The sequence below is a fragment of the Triticum urartu genome, chromosome 3A, assembly GCF_056163025.1.
Source record: "Triticum urartu cultivar PI428250 chromosome 3A, HENAU_Tu73, whole genome shotgun sequence".
NCBI lineage: Eukaryota > Viridiplantae > Streptophyta > Magnoliopsida > Poales > Poaceae > Triticum > Triticum urartu.
The window spans coordinates 543,963,660-543,984,483 of record NC_141875.1 but is presented as its reverse complement, the minus strand read 5'-3'; the positions used below and the strand labels follow the sequence as shown (position 1 = coordinate 543,984,483).

At 46.8% G+C, this 20,824-nt stretch overlaps 1 protein-coding gene and 2 pseudogenes across 2 annotated transcripts in view; all 3 read right to left on the bottom strand.

Moving 5' to 3' along the window:
- Positions 1-3,255: 3,255 nt before the first annotated feature.
- LOC147980445 (serine/threonine-protein phosphatase 7 long form homolog) lies at positions 3,256-5,033 on the bottom strand. The gene is made up of 5 exons (XM_087515615.1): positions 4,827-5,033; positions 4,318-4,731; positions 3,935-4,230; positions 3,581-3,845; positions 3,256-3,495 (listed from the first exon to the last, which is right to left on the bottom strand). Exons 1-5 carry the CDS (start codon positions 5,016-5,018, stop codon positions 3,256-3,258), a joined length of 1,407 nt encoding a protein of 468 aa, XP_087371741.1. The 5' UTR covers positions 5,019-5,033.
- Positions 5,034-5,657: 624 nt separating this feature from the next.
- LOC147980444 (uncharacterized) lies at positions 5,658-8,475 on the bottom strand (annotated as a pseudogene).
- A 1,081-nt stretch (positions 8,476-9,556) lies between these two features.
- Positions 9,557-20,824, bottom strand: part of LOC125541263 (uncharacterized) — a 251,915-nt pseudogene continuing 240,647 nt past the window's right edge. The window contains exons 9-12 of the transcript XR_015599339.1: positions 15,770-15,823; positions 13,925-13,927; positions 9,947-10,100; positions 9,557-9,853 (exon numbers count right to left, since the gene is read on the bottom strand). The product of XR_015599339.1 is annotated as an uncharacterized LOC125541263 (transcript). The remainder of the gene's footprint in view (positions 9,854-9,946; positions 10,101-13,924; positions 13,928-15,769; positions 15,824-20,824) is intronic.

Here is a 20,824-nt window from a genome sequence, read left to right as displayed (position 1 = left end):
GCAGGTATGGCCTCAGCATATTCGCCAGTTAGGTGCAGATTTCCTTTTTTAGAGTCATTGTATGGTGACAGAACCTGTATTTTTCAATTCCAGGTTCTCAATCTACCTGGCGAGGAGTGGACAGGAGTCTACAGTATGACCACGCTACCGAGTAGAGATCCAGATTTGTAAGGGTTAGCAATAGGATTTGTAAGGGTTAAAATACATAAACGCCCAACCTGGGAGGGTCACGCTGGTCCATATCATGGGCACTCAGAGGGATCATACGGGATCTTCATGACTTTGCAATCGCCGGTCCAGATAGTGTCCACTCCACTGTATCGCCCGCAGATCCGATGATCAGCGATGGATCATACGGGATCTTCTTGTCTTTGCACTTCCCTCCTGGCGTCGAAGGGATTGACCGGCGGTGAAGGCGGTCAAGGGTTTGAGCGGCGGTGACGGCGGCCAAGGGACGGAAGCTGCGTGTAGAAAGGGACGATAAGGACGAATGACGGCGACAGGCAAGTGCATCGAGGGCACGACGATTTTTGGGTGTTAGGGGTTCTGTTTCGGATCGTACGATCAGGTGTAATTTCGTAGGTGAACCGTAGTAGATTTTTTTAGGTCGTTTTTCTATCGCTGAACCGTCGCGGTTCACAATGGGCGTCGTTGTAACTTGACTTTTTTTATCGGTCGGGAGGGAAGAAGCGGGGGATCAGTGGGTAGCGGGAGGTGGGACGAAGTACCAAAAAAAAACAGGGGAGGTGGGACGAAAATTGGCCGGCGGAGACTATCAACTGCTCCATTAGGAGTAGAGATTGCTAATTAGCACACAAACATATGATACAAAAAATTAAGAGCACTGCTAATTGCATAAAAGTGCTAAAGAAATGCATGAAACAAGTTACCTGGATGGCTATAAAAATTAGAAATCGCAAGATTTTGCTGCTGCATACGCTTGATGAACAAAAGTCCGAGTTTGTCTTTTCTAATCCCAGTCAATATACAAGAAATTGGAGTGTGAGAAAGAGACCTGTACAAGGATGATCTTTAGGAAACGAATGAAAGAGAAAATTTGCATTAAAGAGGAGATTGATGGAAATCTGGAAATCGCATTGCCTCCTTCCACTAATCACGCCCAACAGCCAAAATTCACAATTAGATGAATGGACGAGCCCCATCATCCATGGCATGGTTGATTCGTTGCCAATTAGGGAGGAGAGTATACGAGAATACTGCATGGCGAGCGACAAGCCGACGATTAATCAATCAGTTACATTTTTTCCCTTTGTGAGAATCAATATCAGGCAGGCTCGGGGCAGCCGCCCCCTCTGCCCCCCGCTATTTTTTTAAATAATATTTTTTTATTAATTTACACAAATATTATGTTCAAAAAATAATTTTCAAAAATAATACACCGTCGGCCCGCAGCAGGCCGAGTGGACCTAGTCGGCCCACAGCAGGCCGACTGAGATCCTATCGGCTTGCAGCTAGCCGATTGGCCTATCGGCCACCAGTTCAGGTCCAGTCGGCCAGTAGTGGGCCGACAGGGCCTAATTGGCTTGCTGTGGGCCGACAGGGACTAATTGGCCTGTTGTGGGCCGACATGTGCATGTCACCATTTTTTTCCCGAACGATCCCCGGATTTTTTTATAAACTATGACGTATTTCGCGCAACCCTTTACCCGCAATATTTTCCCGCTATATGTTCGCGCCAACTCTTTCCCGCAACCCGTTTCACGCCATATGTTTGCGCCAACTCTTTCCCGCCACCCGTTTCCCGCCATATGTTCGCGCCAACTCTTTCCCGCCACCCGTTTCCGCCATATGTTCGCGCCAACTCTTTTCCGCCACCCGTTTCCCGCCAATCGTTTCCCGCCATACCGCAGTCGTTCTTTCCCGCCATTTTCTCATCCCTATCTATAAAACCCCCTTTAGACAAAGGAGGATAAGCATTCCAGTGTAGTGTAGTTGAGATGTCCCATTATCCTTTCGATCGTAGTTTTCACCCTGAGATGAGCAGGACTCTTCTGAGGCTAGCTACCGATTTCAGGATGGACAATAGGATAGTTCCATGGGACGAATTCACCGGTAGTGACACCATAATGAATGAGTTGGCTCACGAATTACATATGTCTGGGTGGCCTGAAAGGACCTATGAGGAGGTACGTATAGAACTTCTTAGGTTGCATGCAAGGTGAAAGAAGGTAGTGGAGCCGGAGAGTGAAACTTTCAGAAGGACTGCAGAAAAGCATCCATTTTTATGGACTGAGGAGAGCGAGGACGAAGATGATATATTCATGCCGCCGCTTCCGGGTTCTGCATCGTCAAAGAGCAAGTGTTTTGCATCGTCCAAGGGCAAGAGTATTGCATCCTCGAAGGGCAAGAGTTCTGCATCGTCCAAGGGTAAGAGTTCTGCATCCTCGAAGGGCAAGAGTTCTGCATCGACGGAGGATGACGATGATGACTTCATGTAGTTTTTATGATGTATGTTGTAAGTTTAGTCGTACGTACCGTTAATTTAGATGTAGTTCTATCTAGTTGTTTATACTGTCTTGTTGTACGAGCATTATGTTCTATCTAAATATGATGTTGTAGTTCGGATAACAGAGTACTAAAATAGAGTAGGCATATGTCTCATGCATAAGTACATAGTCATTTGTCTCATACATAGAATAGACATAAGTCTCATACATAAGTAGATGGTCATGTCTCTACTGATAGATGGAAGCGTCAGTGATGACGTTTGGCCTGGCGGGGAGGCAGATCTGGAAGCGGCGACCATCCCAACCTGTTAGGTGGCCTAATGTTACAAGGAGGAATTTCAGACTCTCCCTGGTCATGCTGTGTATCCTGTGTGGGGCCTGGTGGAGGAGTTTAATACATGTTCATCCACTGGGTGTGCTGCGACATCTGAGCATGTATGTTCTCCTCGGGATGTTGATCACTCCCCCACGTATCATGTGATGCTGAAGTAGACGCATGATATCCGTAGGCTCCTGCACGATGGAACGTTTAGTCATGAAGAATGAGGTCGCCTCAATTAATATTGAAAACAATAAAAATGAAGACACTTACCTGCTGGTTGTGACGGCTGCTCTGGCTCAAACACGAAGCTCGATGAGGGACCGTGTTGCTGTGGCTGTGGAGAAAACACGAAGCTCGACGAGGGACCGTGATGCTATGGCTGTGGAGAAAACATGAAGCTCGACGTGGGACCATAGTGTTGTGGTTGCTGCCAGGTTGGTTAGGACGGGGTGGCCTGGTTGTCGGCTAATGTGCTAGATGTGGACGTGGTTGATGTCGGTGCATGGAGTGACGCGGCTGCTGGTGCTGGTGCTGAACAACGTCGGTTCTCCGGGTACACGTGATAGCCTCGTACACAGTCTGTATCTTGTTCTGAATTCGTTCCAAGAAGGGCTGTAGCACTGGACGGTGTTGAAGAAGCGGTCCAGACGACAGTGATCGTCCAAAGGTCATCACGTCCTCGTAGAGTTCGTGTGTCAAGGTAGCCTACAAATTTCCATGACGATTAATAATGTATGTCTCTTGCACGTCAAAGTATGTGACAACATTACTTAAAGAAAATATATCTTACTGCGTACTGCCTAGAGCCCGAAGTGTCATAGCTCGGGTACATATCCGACGGAGTAGGATCCGGTATCTCCTTTGGGTGGGAGTGCTCAACGATGCGTAACCGTGTTCCGGTCATGTAGCGCCACAAATAGAGATTGAATTCATTGAGATCAAAATTGTGATTCTCGTGCCATAGATGTGTGTTTGCTGTCTCCCATTCTATAACATACGACTCTAGTCTAACTAGCCAGTCAGCAGTTGTCCTGTTCATGCCCTTCCTCCTCGTCCTAAAATTGTGGTGTGTGTTCAACAATTACCTAAAGCTTCAAATGGAGTACTATGAAAGATAATGCAACATTGAAAAACTAGTTAATACCTGTGGATGTGTGCTGGCACCGGGTTCTCTATAGGGGGAGGCAGCTCCAACTGCAGAAGACCAAATTGCCTCATAACCCTCTGTTGTGCCATCTCCTCGACGAAGACATCGAAGATGATCATTGATTTTATCATACAGTAATCTCGGTTCCTTGTGCATAGCACAGACAGACCACCAGGGTATCTCGCTTGTATGGCTGCTTCCATGTAGGGCTGCCAGATGACCCCGTTGTACGCATCGAACTGCTCGTTCAATGCTGTGTATGCCTTCCTGGTCTGATCACTAGAAAAGCGTCGCTGCAGAAAACAAAAGTTAGTAGCCGCTAGCATCGAACTATCTCTTGTGCAGAAAAAAGTTGCATTAAACAATAACACGATGCATACCTCGCGACATGTCCAACACAGACCGAAAGTAGGCATGTCGATGCCGTCAGCATCAAACATGGCATCTATAGGCTCACAAACACGTACATCTGGTCGCCCTATAGAGAACCTCTCCCACGACCATAGCTGCAGGAATAGAGGGCATCCAAGAATGGCTGGCTTTCTCGATGTAAGCTGGCAACCATTGCACATACCTCGGTATGTAGCCGCTAAGACCGCCGAACCCCAACTCCTCTGTCTGATCTGATCCGCCGTCTGAGCGCTCGCTATCTCGAATGCCATAGGGATGTAGAGCACGCTAATAGTGGTGACATGGTTCTCTGTGAACATCACCTTGCCGAAAAACCACATCAAGTAGGCCTCCAGGCTCCGAGTGATCTGTTCCGCAGTCAACGGCGCCCGGAAGTTTTGGATCTGCATTAAGCAAAGAGAAAGTTTTAGTTAGCCGCAGTTATTTTCTGTAAAACCATATGCACGATAACTTGAAGATAAGAGGTTGGGGAAATTACCCGGAAATTGAGCAACCACTCATACTTAGGTCCGTGATGCTCCCATACCAGATCCGGAGCATCCGCAAAAACACCATGAAAACGTTGTGTAAGGGCTCGCTCCCAACCAGCCGGTGCGTCCAACGGTCCTATGGCATGACCTGCCAACGGTAGTCCGAGCAAAAGTGACACATCCTCCAGAGTAGGAGCCATCTCTCCCCCATCGGAAGTGAAACGTGTGGGTCTCTGGCCTCCAACGGTCCACTAAGCAGCTCAGCAAGGACCCGTCGATGGAGATGCGTTTCTCACCCGGGATAGACTCAACAAGATGCGCGAAAGGTAAAAGGCCGGCCCATTTCAACCTTCATCAGAGAACATTTCAATTAGTGTCTCCCATTAATATGCATGTTAGTGTGCAAATTAATAAAGCACGTACCGCTGAAGCCATCCTGGGTGTATCATCCAGTTTTCCTTAGGAGTGTGAGTGACCAGAGGCTCAAGCTTGCGCTCATACCATATCGCACCACGATGACCCCTATCAATGTCACCATTCAGCAACCACATTCCCGACATTCCTGCACATAAAAAAAATTAGAACAAAGCGCCACAATTAATAAAAATTCAGAACATAGAGCCACACTAAACACAAATTCATAACATAGTGTCACACTTAATAAAAATTCAGAACATGGTGCCACACTTAATACAAATTCAGAACATAGTGCCACACTTAATAAAAATTCAGAACATAGTGCCACACTTAATACAAATTCAGAACATAGTGCCACACTTAATACAAATTCAGAACATAGTGCCACACTTAACACAAATTCAGAACATACTACTGCTAGCTTAGCTTCTTCCTCTCGCCCTTACTCCTCTACTGCCTCTACCTCCTCTTATTCCCTGGTTGCCTCGTCCACGCCCAGTGACGAACATGGGACAATTAGTTTCCCTATGGCCAAATTCATTGCATAGAATGCATTGCCTAGTCGGACCTCCTGCTTCAGATTCATCCATATCATTCCGGATGCGCTGACACTGCCGTCTGCCTCTACTTGTACACATATGCTCTGGGTTTGGAATGTAACGCCTTTCAGCGGGGTTGACGCTGTTGAAATTACCCATTGATCGAAAACCCATCAGCTCACATGTCCAGGTATTGAGGACAGACTCTTTCAAAAAAATGGAGACACAAACGATATTGCATCCATTCCAAGCTGCCCGCAAGCAGCAAGTACATGTGAGCAAGGTAGGTGAAGCAATTTCGGTTTGTTGCATGTGCACTCACACGTTGGCCAGGCTTCATTACCAATTTTCACCTCATGCGTCCTCAACTCATTTGCACATCCGAATTTGTTGTTGGCTAAGCGGACCTCAAACCTTCTTTCTTGATTACCGATGGCGACTACAGTTGTGATCTAGCTTTTTGCATCTTGTTGTCCATGTACTTCGTGACTCTTTCACAGTACCGTGTATTCGGGTGGTTGAAGATATGCTGCTCTGCTTTTTGACGTCTATCTCTGAAATACTTGACGGTGCCATAGAAAATACCCTCAATGATGGCTGTAAGTGGCAATGCCCGGTTTCCTTTGAGGACAAAGTTGTATGTTTCTGCGAGGTTAGTTGTCATGACACCGTACCTTGCTCCATGTGTGTCATGTAGCAAAGACCACCTCTCCAGAGGCTCATGCTCTATCCACTGCTCGAAGGTTTTAATCGACCTCCCAAGCCTTCTCCTAGTACCAGGTGGGTCAAAGCCTGGCAGGTCACATAGCCCAACAGGCTCCTCCTCCACGGCCGTTGTTCTTGTTGCCAACTGTGCAGCTACTGCTTCAACATGTGCCCTCACCGCTGCATCTCTTGCAGCTTTCCTGTCCCTCACGTATCTCTGCGTGCACACATTAAGTCTGTCGCGTATCAAATTGTACTTCCATAACTGGTTCTGCTTGCAGAGTTTTTTGAACAGATTCATCAGGTTCTTATTTCTAAACTGCGAGAAGAAATTAGCCCCCAGATGGCGCATGCACCAACGGCTCTGCAAGTCCTACCATGGAACTTGTTCCTCAGGGCCTGGGTTTGTCAGTGTCCTTATCGCACTGAGTATACCTGCATGCCTGTCATGAAGGATGCACACATTGGGCTTCTCCTTCACAACTGATATTTTCAACTGCCTGAAGAACCATGTCCAACTTTCAATGTTCTCACTCTCCACAAAAGCAAATGCGAGTGGGACGACTTGATTTTGGCCGTCTTGACCTATGGCTGTCAGGATCTGACCCTTGTACTTGCCTGTGAGAAAAGTACCGTCAACACATATCACCGGTCGGCAATGCCTGAAAGCTTCGATGCATACACCGAAAGAGAAGAAGAGACGATGCAGCACTCTCATAGTTGGGAACTCTGGCATGAACATGTCTTGGATATCGATATAGGTGCCTGGATTCCGCTGCTGCAGGGTGTGGAGGAGCTGGACAACAGAGTCATATGCATCAAAATAAGAACCAAATCTCCTCTCAAGCGCCGCATGCTTAGCCCTCCAAGCCTTGCCATAAGAAATTCTATACTTGAACCTGGCGAAGACTTTTGTCTGGACTACCTTCACTTCCATAGCTTTGCCCTGCACTATCTCATCATAAAACAACCGAGAAATAAGCGTCGATGAAAGGTTGGCATGATCCTGAGGGATGCAGGGAATAAGACAACTGTGATTAACTAAGTCACTTATCACCCAACTTGTGCCATACTTAGGGAGAAAGTCGTGCACCCTGGCGGGACAATCTGCGTTCTTGCATACCATTGTCAGGAATTTCTAACTGGACACCTGAGCTGTGAAAACCCTTTGCGTGGACATTGCCCAGTTAATTATTGCATCTTTCAGGGCTTGCTTGTTCGGATACATAGCACCCGTCGCAATATTGTTCTGGTGATATTGCCAGGCTGAATCATGTCCATCATCCACGGTCATTGCAGATGAGAAGTCATGATTCCACGATGCAGGATTCGGGACCTCCTCTGCATTTTCTTCTTCATCTCACTCGTCAGAATCATCGGCACGACCCCTTTCAACATCGGTGTCTTCTTCTTCCATCTGGTCCTGCATGTGCCCATCTACCTCGTCAGCGTCCACCTCGCCATTGTAATCACCATCGGCATTTCCTCCTTCTACCTGACTACTCTGCCCTAGTTCATAACCATAAGTATTTCCTCCTTCTACCTGACTGCTCTGTCCTTGTTCGTAACCATCTTCTCCAACATTTGACATAAATAACTGCCTCCCTACACTGCTATGACCAGGATCGTAGCCACCCTCGCCTTCATGTGCAGTGACCTCCTTCACGACGGGAAGCACTAAAGCAACATGATTGCATCCCCTTCGTTCACAACCTTGTAACCACCGCACCCATTCGGAGTCTCACTCTATCGGCCTCAAATAAAAGTAAATTATTGAACTTGACCGTGTCCACAATGCATGAACACTGATGGTGTGTGTTTCAGTATCAAGACCTAAACTTGCCGCTATCCATTCTTTCAACTGACTGACAGACCATGTTTAAGGTGCGCTCATTGGCACATCTATGTGAGTAAATTCACTCAGATCTGCTCCCATCTCAGTTGTTTGGACAGTACCAGGACCATAGCAAAATCTGAAGTTCACTACATCGGACATCGCGGCTCACCTATTTTTTTTCAACAACGAAATACAGGTATTAAGCAACAACTTAATATACCCCCACTAACAAATATTAGACATGTCTATATATTAGCTAGCTATATATTACAGAATATTAACGGAGCAACTAATACTACCGGAGCAACTACAAATTTTTACACAACTAATTAGTTAACATCTAAATATATTTACGTATACTATCGGAGCAACTACAAATTTTTACACAACTAATTAGTTAACATCTAAATATATTTACGTATACTACCGGATCAACTAACAATAATCACACACCTAATTTATTTCACATCGAAACATATTAACAAACACTACCGGAGCACCTACGAAAAATAAAATGTTGGTTGAAATATACCCTTGAAGCGTGCGTGCGAACGACGAACGACGGCCTTCAATCACCGGAATCGGAGCGGGAAACTCCACCAAACTGCCGGAGCTTCACCTCCACCGCCTCCACCACACTGCCCCAACTTCTCCACCACCACCTCCACCTCCACTGCCGCAACAAGCTCCAGCAATGAGCTGGAAAAAAACTCCACCTAAATGCTCACCACGACCGCCACGAGCTACCCCATCAGTAGATTGAGGTCTCTTTTGGTTGCCCTAACTGAGTAGAATCCATTCATGGTGCCAAATCCACAAATAAATGGTTCATTTAGGTGTAGAAATTGGGGGCATTTTGGTGTATAGAGAGGAGAAGGAAAGAACAGAAGAAGAACGCTCACGTGCGTGGGAGGAGGAAGAAGACACACGGAGCCTGCTGCCGTGCGAGGTGGGTCCACACCCTGTCGGCCCGCGGTAAGCCGACAGGGGCTCACCCCGTGACCGCCGTGCCGACAGCTCCCTCTCTCCCCCCTCGCGACATGGCCTGCCCAATCCGTGCATGACACGTCGTAGGCTGGCCAGCTGTCGGCCTGCTACTGGCTGAGTGCACCCAGTCGGCCTGCTGTGGGCTGATTAGGCCCAGTCGGTCCGCAGCGGGCCGACGGTGTATTATTTCTGAAATTCTTTTTAAGCGTAATATTTGTGCAAATTAATAAAAAAATGTATTATTTAAAAAAAATTAGCCCCCCTCCTCCTCCTCAGGGCCGGCCCTACCCGGGTAACCGAGCACCGGGTTGACGACGCCAGGCTGTGTGAAGCACAAGGCCGGCCTGGAGGGAGTCCGCATGGTGATAGATGTGGAGTGGCTGTCGAGCATGAGGACCACCTCCGCCGCGTCCGGCCCGGTGCTCGGGTCCTCCTGAACACACAGCAGCCCGATCCGCACGCAGTTGAGCACCTCGCCCACGGTGTAACGTCTGCGCAGGGAAGGATCCACCGCCTCCTGTGTCGTCCCTGTGCTCCACTTATCCCATACCTGCAAAAGATATGTTGTAGCTGGCTGAGCAGTTGTCTCAACATATGAGGGAGGCAATGTGTAAACATATCAACATATGTCTGCCGATCTTACGTATCTGAGCAGAGATCTGGAGGCTGTGTTATTATCTTCTAGTGGCCTATTGTTCCTCCGACCAGTCACGATCTCGAGAACGATGACTCCAAAGATGTACATGTCAGACTTGGTAGAGACTTGGCCGGAGTAGGCATACTCCGGAGACATGTATCTTTTTTAGAGAAAAAGCAAACGCCTGACTTTATAAATAAAACCATAAGGCAGGTAGCAACCACATAACAGAGAAGTTCCAAACAACACCCAGGCCCCAACGATGGGCGAGACAAAAGAAAAGACAGTCAGGTACATGGCTCCCACGCCAGTACACGGCATGCAGGCTGGAATAGAAGGATCAACTAATGCTAAAGCCACCGATCCAAAAGAAGCACTTAAACATCCTGCTCTTGTTGCATAACTGAGACGCCATAGCTCGGACTTTGGAGATCAGCAGAGAGAGCGTCTGTTGGTCGTCGACCTTAGTCAATGATTTCCACGGCTGTAGGAAAGCACATGATTTAAATAAGCAGTTAGCAGGTTTAGCCGGAAACACGTGATCAATAGTAAATTTGTTCCTAGTCGTCCAAAGGGACCAGCAAAAGCTCCCAGGCCCACCCAAAAGATACGTCTGGAGACGCATGCAAGGTTGTTTGCCAAGCTGCGCAGCTCGGAAAAGGAGCCAGGGGCCCAAGAGACAAGAAGCCAATCCCTTACACAACTCCAAATGAGTTTAGCCAGGGCATAGTGAAAAAAAAATATGATCCGTGTCCTCCACAACACCACACAAAGCACATAACTGAGAGCCCGGCCCATTTCTCTTACGAATTTGATCAGCCGAGGGCAATCGGTCTCTAAAAGCTTGCCACAAGAAAATCTTAATCTTAGGGGGAATATGGGCCTTCCAGATCGGGGAAAACCGATTAGTGGGCGTGCCACCAACAAGCTTAGAGTATAGCGATTTAACAGAGAAACACCCAGAGGCAGACAGCGACCAGACCACCGAATCCCTATTCATCGAGAGCGAGGGGAAGAAGGCAGTAAGACATTGCCAGTCTTGAAACTCTACAGGCGACAGGGAGCGGTGGAAGACTAGGTTCCACCCCTGGGAAGCCAACTCCGCAATAGAAATATTCGGATTAGAGCAGTAAGAGAAAAGGGTGGGGAAGGTCACCGAGAGGGGTGAGTCTCCACACCACCAATCAAGCTAGAACCTAATCGAGGAGCCATCCCCAACAACAAACTTAACAAAAGATTGGAACACATGCCTAACTCTGACCAGGGACTTCCAAAACTGCGAGCCACCACGCGACCGAGCAAACATCGGGCTGGAGGACGGGAAATATTTAGCCTTAAGAATCGACAGCCAGAGGGGGTGATCCTCAGCACTCATAATCTTCCACCACCATTTGATCATTAAGCATTGGTTCATGATGGAAGTATTAAGAATCCCTAACCCCCAAGGTTTTTGGGCTTACACATCAACTTCCATTTGACAGAGCGGTATTTGCGGCGATTGTCCGCCGTGTTCCAGTAGAACGCCCCACGGTGTTTATCAAAACCAGCATGAATCCCAGCCGACAAGAGATAGAAGCCCATCAGGAACATGGAGAGGGAGGATAGACAAGCATTAATTTGAGCCACTTTACCCGCATTAGTATTATACCTACCCCGTCAGGGAAGAACCCTGTTGCCCACCTTTGTGACCACCGGGGCAAAATCTTTGGCATGAAGCACGTCCGGGGATATTGGCAAGCCCAAGTATTTGAACGGGAAGGACCCCAACTTACAGTTGAGAAGATGTGCCACACGCACAGCTTCCGATTCATCCACACCAGTAACAATCACTTCACTTTTGGCGAAGTTAATCTTAAGGCTCGACATCGCCTCAAAGCAGAGTAAAATAAACTTGAGGTGTGCAAGGCCGGCATTGTTCAGCTCAACCATAATAATAGTGTCATCCGCGTATTGGAGGTGGGTCAGTCCTTGGGGAAGAAGATTAGAGCTAACCGGAGAGATGTGCCCATAGGTAGCTGCCCTAGATAGCAAGCGGGATAAGGCATCCGCAAAGAAGTTGAACAGAATGGGCGAGGTAGGGTCACCTTGCCGTAGGCCCCTATCATTGGCAAAGAACTTGCTAACCTGAACATTAACATTGATGGCAGTGTGGCCTCCCGAAACCAACTGCATGATTCTATGAACAAGGGGCCCCTCAAACCCTTTAGCCAATAAGACCCTACGCAAAAGGCCAACTCACGGAATCATAAGCCTTCTCAAAATCTAGTTTAAGAATCACCGCTTTCGAATTGCGAATCTTGAGGTCATGAACAATTTCATGAAGGCAAAGAACCCCGTCCAAAATGAAACAACCCTTAATAAAAGCCGACTGAAACAGACTAATGGTCCGATGGGCAATGGGGGAGAGGCGAGTGTCTAGCCCTTTGGCAGGAAACTTGGCGAAATTATTGATAAGGGCAATAGGCCTAAACTGTGAAATCGAGTCCGCTCCCTTGACTTTAGGTATAAGGGTAATGACAACGTAGTTAAGATGACAGATATCCACCGTTCCCAACCAGAACCATCGGATAATTTTACATATGAGATCCCGCAACTGCGGCCAAAATTTCTTAAAGAAGGGGATCGAAAACCCATCAGGCCCAGAGGTAGCGTTCGGGTTAGCTGAGCTGATCACCAGCCAAATCTCCTCATCGGAAAAAGGGACCATCAGTCCCATGTTTTCGTCCGGAGAGATCCTACAACCCACATCCCAGATATCAGAAGAGAGGGAAAGTCCAGGGTCCGACTTAGAGCCGAGAAGATTGGAATAGAAACCTACAATGTGATTCATAATGAGGGACTGGTCCGAGATTCTAACGCCGTCAATCAACAGACTGTCAATGTAGCATCGTCGGCGCCTGCCATTAGCGATCGCAAAGAAATAAGCCGTCATGGCATCCCCCTTCAATATCCAATTAAGGGCACCTCACTGACGCCAGTAAATTTCCGACTGCTGGTGCAGCACCATCAATGCGTCTTCCAGGGAGTAGCGAGTAGCCCACTGAGAGGCGGAGAGAGACCAGACACGTCAGCAGACTGGTCCAGATCCCGGAGTAGAGATTCAAGGCTATCTTTGTCTCTACGGAGCTCAGCAACCCTATTCCGAAACCAACCCCTTAAGAATTTACGAAGCTCATATGATAGATTGTGCCAATCATCCATGAGGCCAAAGGAGCATCAAGGAGAAGAGAGAATATTAGAGATCTTAGAAGCCATCATCTCACAAAAGCCCTCCACAACAAGCCAAGAGGCATCAAACTGGAAACGGGAGCGAGACACAAGCGAGAGGATGCCCGTGTCCATGACCAGGGGGACATGATCAGAGCCAACCACAGGCCTGGCCTTAAGCAGCGCATGGGGGAAAAGCGAGTCCCACCTATCAGAAACAAAGACCCTATCCAGCACTGACCAGACAGGAGAGGACTGATGGTTAGACTAGGTGAACCGCGCCCCCACCCTAGGGGGCTCACAGAGCGCACAACTACTGATGAAATCATTAAAAGCATTGGCAAGAGGCCAAGAAAAATTAGGATTATTCTTATCCGCCGGTGTGCGTAACAAATTGAAGTCACCCCCAATAAGAAGAGGAATAGTACAAGCTTCAATCTTAATCAAAAGTTCATCCAGAACAAGAGGGGCAAGTGAGTGATCTGTGGGGCCGTATACCACCATAAATTCCCATAAAGTATTCAGCTGACGGTGATGAACCACACAACTAGCCCAAAAGAAGCCATGATCAAAGGCAATGAAATCAAACACGTCCCGCTTGGACCCTATCAAGATGCCCCCAGAATGGCCCGAAGCAGGGAGAAAGTGCCAGTCGAACTGTCCATACCAGCCACCGCAGAAAGTTCAGAAGAGGAGAAGGATTCCTTAAACGTTTCAACCAACCCTAAAATGTCAATATGTTCTCCACAAACCAAGTCATGAATCTGGTCTCAGCACCCCCTAGCACCGAAACCATGAATATTCCAAAAGAGAGCTCTCATTTGAAGGTAAGGTTTTTAATACGAAGGCTCAATCTACACGGGGCCAAACAAGCCTTAGAGCGCTTGGAATGACCTTTCTTAACTTGTGCGGGGGGTGAGGATGTCTGGCCACAACCATCTGTCGCACCACCCACCCCAGACTGACCCTGAACCCCAGCAGGGCCAGTGACATTCGCAGCCTCTATGGCTTTAGCAATGGCAACCTGGGCTGCCTCATTCGCCATAATGACAGAAAGAAGGTGAGAAGGAGAGCCCAACCCCGGTTCAGCAACCACCCCAACATCAGACATAACATGAAGCAAATGATCATCCGATAATGCAGGTAAAACAAGGTAAACAGGGGAAGTAGGGAGAGGTGGTTGGACAAACGAACCTGCAGGAGGAAGATCCTTGGCCGCGGTGCACCGCTCAGCCCGCACCACCACCGAGACGCCAGAATCGTGCACACACTGGCCCTTCCACGCCGTGGACACCGGAGAGCGCAGCACCAGGGAGCACCGGACCGGCGACGCCGGACCCAGGCCAGATCCCGAGGCAGAGCGAAGATCCTTATCCAGACGATGGGCCAGACCCGCCATCGAAAGCTTGGAGGCTGAGGATGCCCGACTCTTAGAAGAAAATTTCCAGACCAATGATTTCTTCCTCTTCTTAGTTGAGTGCTCGTTGGAACGCGGGGGAGAAGCGGGAAGGTCCTCAATCCCAGAGAAGGAGGGAGACTGCGGGCGAGTAGGCACATTGGAGCATACACCAGAGAAGGGGGTTCCTTTACCAACAGCAGAATCACGGGGAGCCAGGCCCTCCTTTTGAGGGTTAGCAGCCGGGGCGTTGTCCTTGAGCAACTCCTGTTCATCCGGCTCCAGTTTATCCCATTCAGATTGAGTAAAGCGAGGATCCGTACCACCACTGGGGTTCTGCCCCCCGGCCGAACCATCCCTTTGCATGTCATCTTGATCAGAAGCCTTGGAAGGAGGGGGTGGAGGGGGAGCATGGAGATTAGCACCCTCAACCCGAACACGCAGTCGCACACCCTCAGGAGATGGAAAAACATCCACGAAACCATGAACACAGACATGATCGATACACCACACATTGAGACGAACCAGACCAACCTTTCCCAAAGACTCCGAATCAACTTCCACAGGCTTGCCAATGAGATTACCAAAAGCCATCATGAACTCCATAGACCGTAAACCAACTGGCACGTCATCTACTAACACCCAAGTCTTGGTGAGGGGGCCCACCGCCTTCGCACCACAAGTAGCCGCCTTGAATGACACCACAAGCTGGTTTAGAGGAAGAGTAAAACTGGTGCACGAGGAGATCATCCTTAGTCAGTCCTTGGAGGGAAACACCGCTGCGAACTCATACTCTGAGAGGTAGCGCACCTGCCAGTCCCAACCACCATCGTCCCAGATTTTCAGACCATCCAGGAGGATCTGCGGGGAAATCTTCTGACCACACACTGTTATGATGGCCGCATTAGAGAGAGACAGCGCAGTCATCACCATAGGAACATTAGCATCCAAAGCGAAGAAAGAACACCCGAGCAAACCCATCCCAAACTGTATGAAGGAGGGGTTCTTGGATCGATTACGGCAGTCCACTGTAAGATGACCATCCGAGCGGCAAATGAGGCATGTATCCACTGCATGCATCAATTAGTTCCAAAACAAACAGTACCGTCAGTGGCCTATTGTTACCAACAAGATGGTGTATGGTGATACTTACTGCAATAATCACACGCATGGTATTTTTATCAACATCAACATGTACATGTTTTGCAGGTAAAGTACAGACTTACAGCGTGCCGACATGCCATTTTGTTATGTCGATCGACTGATCTCCACCAAAAGCCCTAGACTGTTAGGTACCCACTACTATTCTCTCATAGATCAATGGAGGAATCGAATATGGTGGCGATTACAGGAGTTCTGGAGGAAGAAGAAGTATAGGGGGAAAAGATACAAGTCGCCGCCGCCGCCGTTCGTTTGATCCCAGCCAGGATGGCTGCTCGTTGTGTTCTCCTGTGTATATGTAGTGAAGCATGGTGGGCTGGGCCTTCATCTGTCGCTGGGCCGCACAATGGAAAGGGTTGCTAACACCCTTCCATTCTTGAAACACGGTTTTTCCCCAAGCCGTTGACATGAAAAGCTTCCCATGATCCTAAGGGCTTTGAATATCACTCGTAGTTCCAAAATCACCATGGTAGCCATTGCAGTAGTAATCATGGTTGAGGTCGACTTGAATGAGATCAAAGGAGAAGACCTCCTGTATGTACTAGTCATAGTAGTTGGGAACTTGCTCGAGGAAGATGTCAAGGTAGTACTGGTGGCCGACATGGACTTGATCAGAGTAATAGTAGGCATGGTCGAAGACACAACAACGTCTGTGAAAAAATATCATCATTTCTTGGCTATGAGCAAATTCTAGCAATGTTCCCTCCTTGAAACTCTACTTGCCACCAAGCTGAATGTTTGAACAAGATCGAAGAGCTGACTCGCCTGGATCCCATTGATTGTGAAGTTCCTTGATCTTGTTTACATTATTGCGGTAATCTTCATGGTAGTCACAGAGGTCGATGTAGTCTTGATCATAATAGTCTTCATCAAAGTAGTAGCCGTAGCCAAGATGAACAGGGTCAGAAAAGGCAACTCTAAGCATGACATTCCTCCCTTCTTGAAAAGAAGCTTGTTCCTAGCGAGTCGACGACTCCATGTCATCCCTGGGTCATGCCCCAAACCCAATTTGAGGTGCACATACTGGGATCATTAGTGGCCACTGAAGTCCCTCAGAACAAAGCAGAGGACTATTCCACAATTTGTTAGAGCTGCATAGTTCAGACGTGCAGCCATCAGGATCCCAAGAATCATCCAGTATTGAGCAGCTTCGTTAACAAAGACCACATGCACCAAGATAAATATTGTAGTCACAACCTAACGTCTCACTTTACTGATCTGGGAAGGATTATTGTAATGAGCCAAAATGGACACTCCGAATGTTGGCTAGGATTTGCTATGAAGAGAACCCCAATAGTACACCCCTTTTACTGTAGTGTGCCACTTAGGCGGGTGCTTCTGCAGCAAGATTTGTGAACGCCACCAAGGACCAATGGATTGTTTCCCATATTGACAAACCAAGAGAAATTCCATTGATTTTGCACTTTCTTGTGACATCTGAAACTTCCAACCCGATGGCTTGAATCTATTTGGAATAGATTGCAACCAACTAGGAATTTTTGTTTTGTCTAATGCACTACATAAGTCGTAACCTTGACCCACAAGATTTTCCTCCCAACACAGCAGATTAACAAGGATACTGTTAATTGCAGGTTTCATGATGCTGCATATAACAATAGGCTTACCATGAACAACCAAGTCCTTCCCTTGTACTGCAACTTGTGGCTCAATCTCCTTGAGCATAACTTCTGCTAATTGGTCATTAGTGTATTGCAGAGTATGTAACACGGCATTCAAACACTCGACAGCTGAATTAAAATGTTGCAAACTGGGAGATTCTTCTCCAATTAACTTCTGAAGTATCACTATCTCGTGGTAATTACCAGACACAACTTTCACCTCCATATGAACCAATAAAGATACCCCCCTGAAAGGACCAAGCTGCAGATTAATAGCCTCGACTGTTGGTTGCATAGTATAAACTCCCCTCCTCAGAAGGTTGCTAAGGATACAGTGACAAATAATATGGCAGACCAAGCAAGCTTCATGTGCATAAGTATGTCTGAACAATAACATCACTAGCCATGAATTGACTAGTGAAAGGCTCACCATGTGTATTGCTACTAAATGTTCCATTTGCAGATGCGCATAAGAACTCACTGTAATGTTAAGAGACCAATTGAGCTCATAAAAACCAGCAAGATGTGCATTAATAGGCAACGGGGAACTATTCCAATTCCAGCAAGAAAAACTCCCGAATTTGGTAGTGTTTTGCGGTTATTGACTTGCTTAGGATTCTTCAAGCATGCCCATGACCCAGTACTAGGATGGAAACCTCCATGATCGAATTGCTTCTCATGAAGGAAACCACTAATCAGGCCACAATCGTTCAGTCGAACACCAAACCTGAATTCCACCCTGTTCGCACCATAACGTGTATCATCTCCAAGGGTGAAACCCAAAAAATTGCTCACAAAGCTCCAGTAATGAAGAATTATTGTAGATCCTAGGTGAGACTCGGGTGAGAGGAAGGTCACGAAAGAGAGGGAGAAGATTTCTCTGGAGAACACTGTCTGATTCATTCCCAGATGCAAGATGTATATACATGTGCTTTTACAGTTTTCACTTTGTACAGTCCCACAATTACAAGTAAGTCCGACCAACACTCCCCCTCAAGATGGGGCAAACATATCAATAAGCCCCACCTTGCTACAATTCTTAACAAAAGATACACATTCAACCCCTTTGTTAATACATCTGCTAACTGATTTACAGACTTAACATAAGTAACTTGGAGAATCCCCACATATAGTTTTCCTTTGATGAAATGTCTATCTATTTCTACATGCTTAGTTCTATCATGGTGAACTGGATTGTGGACAATGTTAACTGCAGCTTGATTGTCACAATATAGTTGGAGGGGTACACCACCAAGCAGATGAAGTTCTATTAGTAGCATTTTTAACCACATTAACTCGCATAACCCAGATGCCATTGCTCTAAACTCAGCCTCAGCCATAGATCTTGCAACTACACTCTGCTTCTTGCTCCTCCAACTAATTAGATTGCCACCAACAAACATACAATAACATGATGTAGACCTTCTGTCATCTAAGCACCCAGCCCAATCAGCATCGGTATATTCCTCAATATTCAGATGTCCATGAGCAGAAAACAGTTCTCCTTTTCCAGGAGAACCCTTAAGATATCTAAGGATCCTGTTTACTGCATCCATATGAATAGACCGTGGGTCATGCATATATCTACTCACCACACTTACGGCATATGCAATATCTGGTCTAGTGTGTGATATGTATATAAGTTGCCCAACCAATCGCTGGTACTATTGTTTATCCACAGAGTCCCCAGAGTCAGCAATTATGCAATGATTAAGTTCAATTGGTGTGGCTGCTGGTTTACAATTTAACATTCCAGTTTCATTGAGTAAATCTATCACATATTTCCTTTGTGAGAGATAAATACCTTGTACACCATATGCTACTTCGATCCCAAGGAAATAGTGAAGATAGCCTAGGTCTTTAACTTTGAATGATCTTGCCAGTGCCTTCTTCAACCAAGAGATCTCACCATCATCATTCCCTGTAATGACTATGTCATCAACATATACAATAAGCACATTAACTCTACCATGATTGTGCTTGCAAAATAGGGTATGATCATCATTGCTTTGTTTAAATCCCATAGAACAAATCTCATTTCTAAATCATCCAAACCATGCTCTAGGTGATTGTTTCAAACCATATAGAGCTTTTTTCAGCCTACACACTTTTCCCTTGTCTCTCGTGTACCAAACCCTGGGGGAATCTCCATATAAACCTCTTCATGCAGATCCCCATGAAGAAAAGCATTTTTAACATCCGTTTGAAATAACTTCCACTTATTATTTGCAGCTATAGATATGAGAGCTCTAATGGTGTTCATTTTCGCCACTGGTGCAAAGGTTTCATCAGAATCGACTCCATAAGTTTGACTGTACCCCTTAGCCACTAATCTGGCTTTATACCTTTCTACCTGTCCCTCTAAATTTTGTTTCAAGGTAAATACCCACTTACAACCAACAACCCTTTCATTAGGAGCAAGAGTAGTGAGTACCCAAGTATTGTTCTTGTCAAGTGCTGTCATCTCCTCTATCATAGCTGCCCTCCATTTTGGGTTTGACTTTGCCTCCTGCCAGTCCCGTGGTAAGATGAAAGTGCAACTATCCCTGGGTGGTTTTGGTAATTCCTAACAACATATAGCTTATTGAGCTAATGCTACTTGAAGATAAATATTTCAGAAAAAGATCAATGATTGGCATGGCATGGATTAGAAAGTGGACTCCTCAAAATGCTAAGGATAAAATATTGGCTCAAGCTCAAAGCACAAGACTCTACATTTTACTTTTAGTGATCCAAGATCACATTGAGTCCATAGAAAAAGCCAATACTATTAAAAGGGGGTGAGGTGTTGCGTAATGAGTTGCTTGCTCAAAATGCTTAGTGATATGCTCCAAACACCCTCAACTACTTTCTCATATCCACATATGTCCCAAACCAAAAGTCAAACTCGGCCCCACTGAAATCTTCTATCCGGCGCCACCGAGTTCACTTGACATAGCTACTGCAAGAAACCCTAGTCACTTCGATCTCACCAATAGGGATCTCGGCCTCACCGAGATGGGATTGCAAACTCTCTGTTTCCCTTCGTAACGTTTCGGTCCAACCGAGATGAGCGATCGGTCCCACCGAGATTGCAATGCAAACTCTATGTTTCCCCTTCGTAACGTTTTGGTCTAACCGAGATGAGCGAATTAGTCCGACCGAGTTTGACTGACCAACTCTCTGTTTGCCTATTAGCAAAATCGGTCCCACCGAGTTTGTGTAATCGGTCTCACCAAGGTTATGTTATGCCCTAACCCTAATGGAATTGGTCCCACCGAGTTGACATATCGGTCCCACCGAAAATCCTAACGTTCACATTTTGCACTAAATCGATCTGACCGAGTTATATGATTCGGTCCCACAGAGTTTGGTGATTTGTGTGTAATGGTTAGATTTTGTATGGAGGCTATATATACCCCTCCACCCACTCTTCATTCATGAAGAGAGCCATCAGAATATGCCTACACTTCCAACATACATTTTCTGAGAGAGAACCACCTACACTTGTGTTGAGGTCAA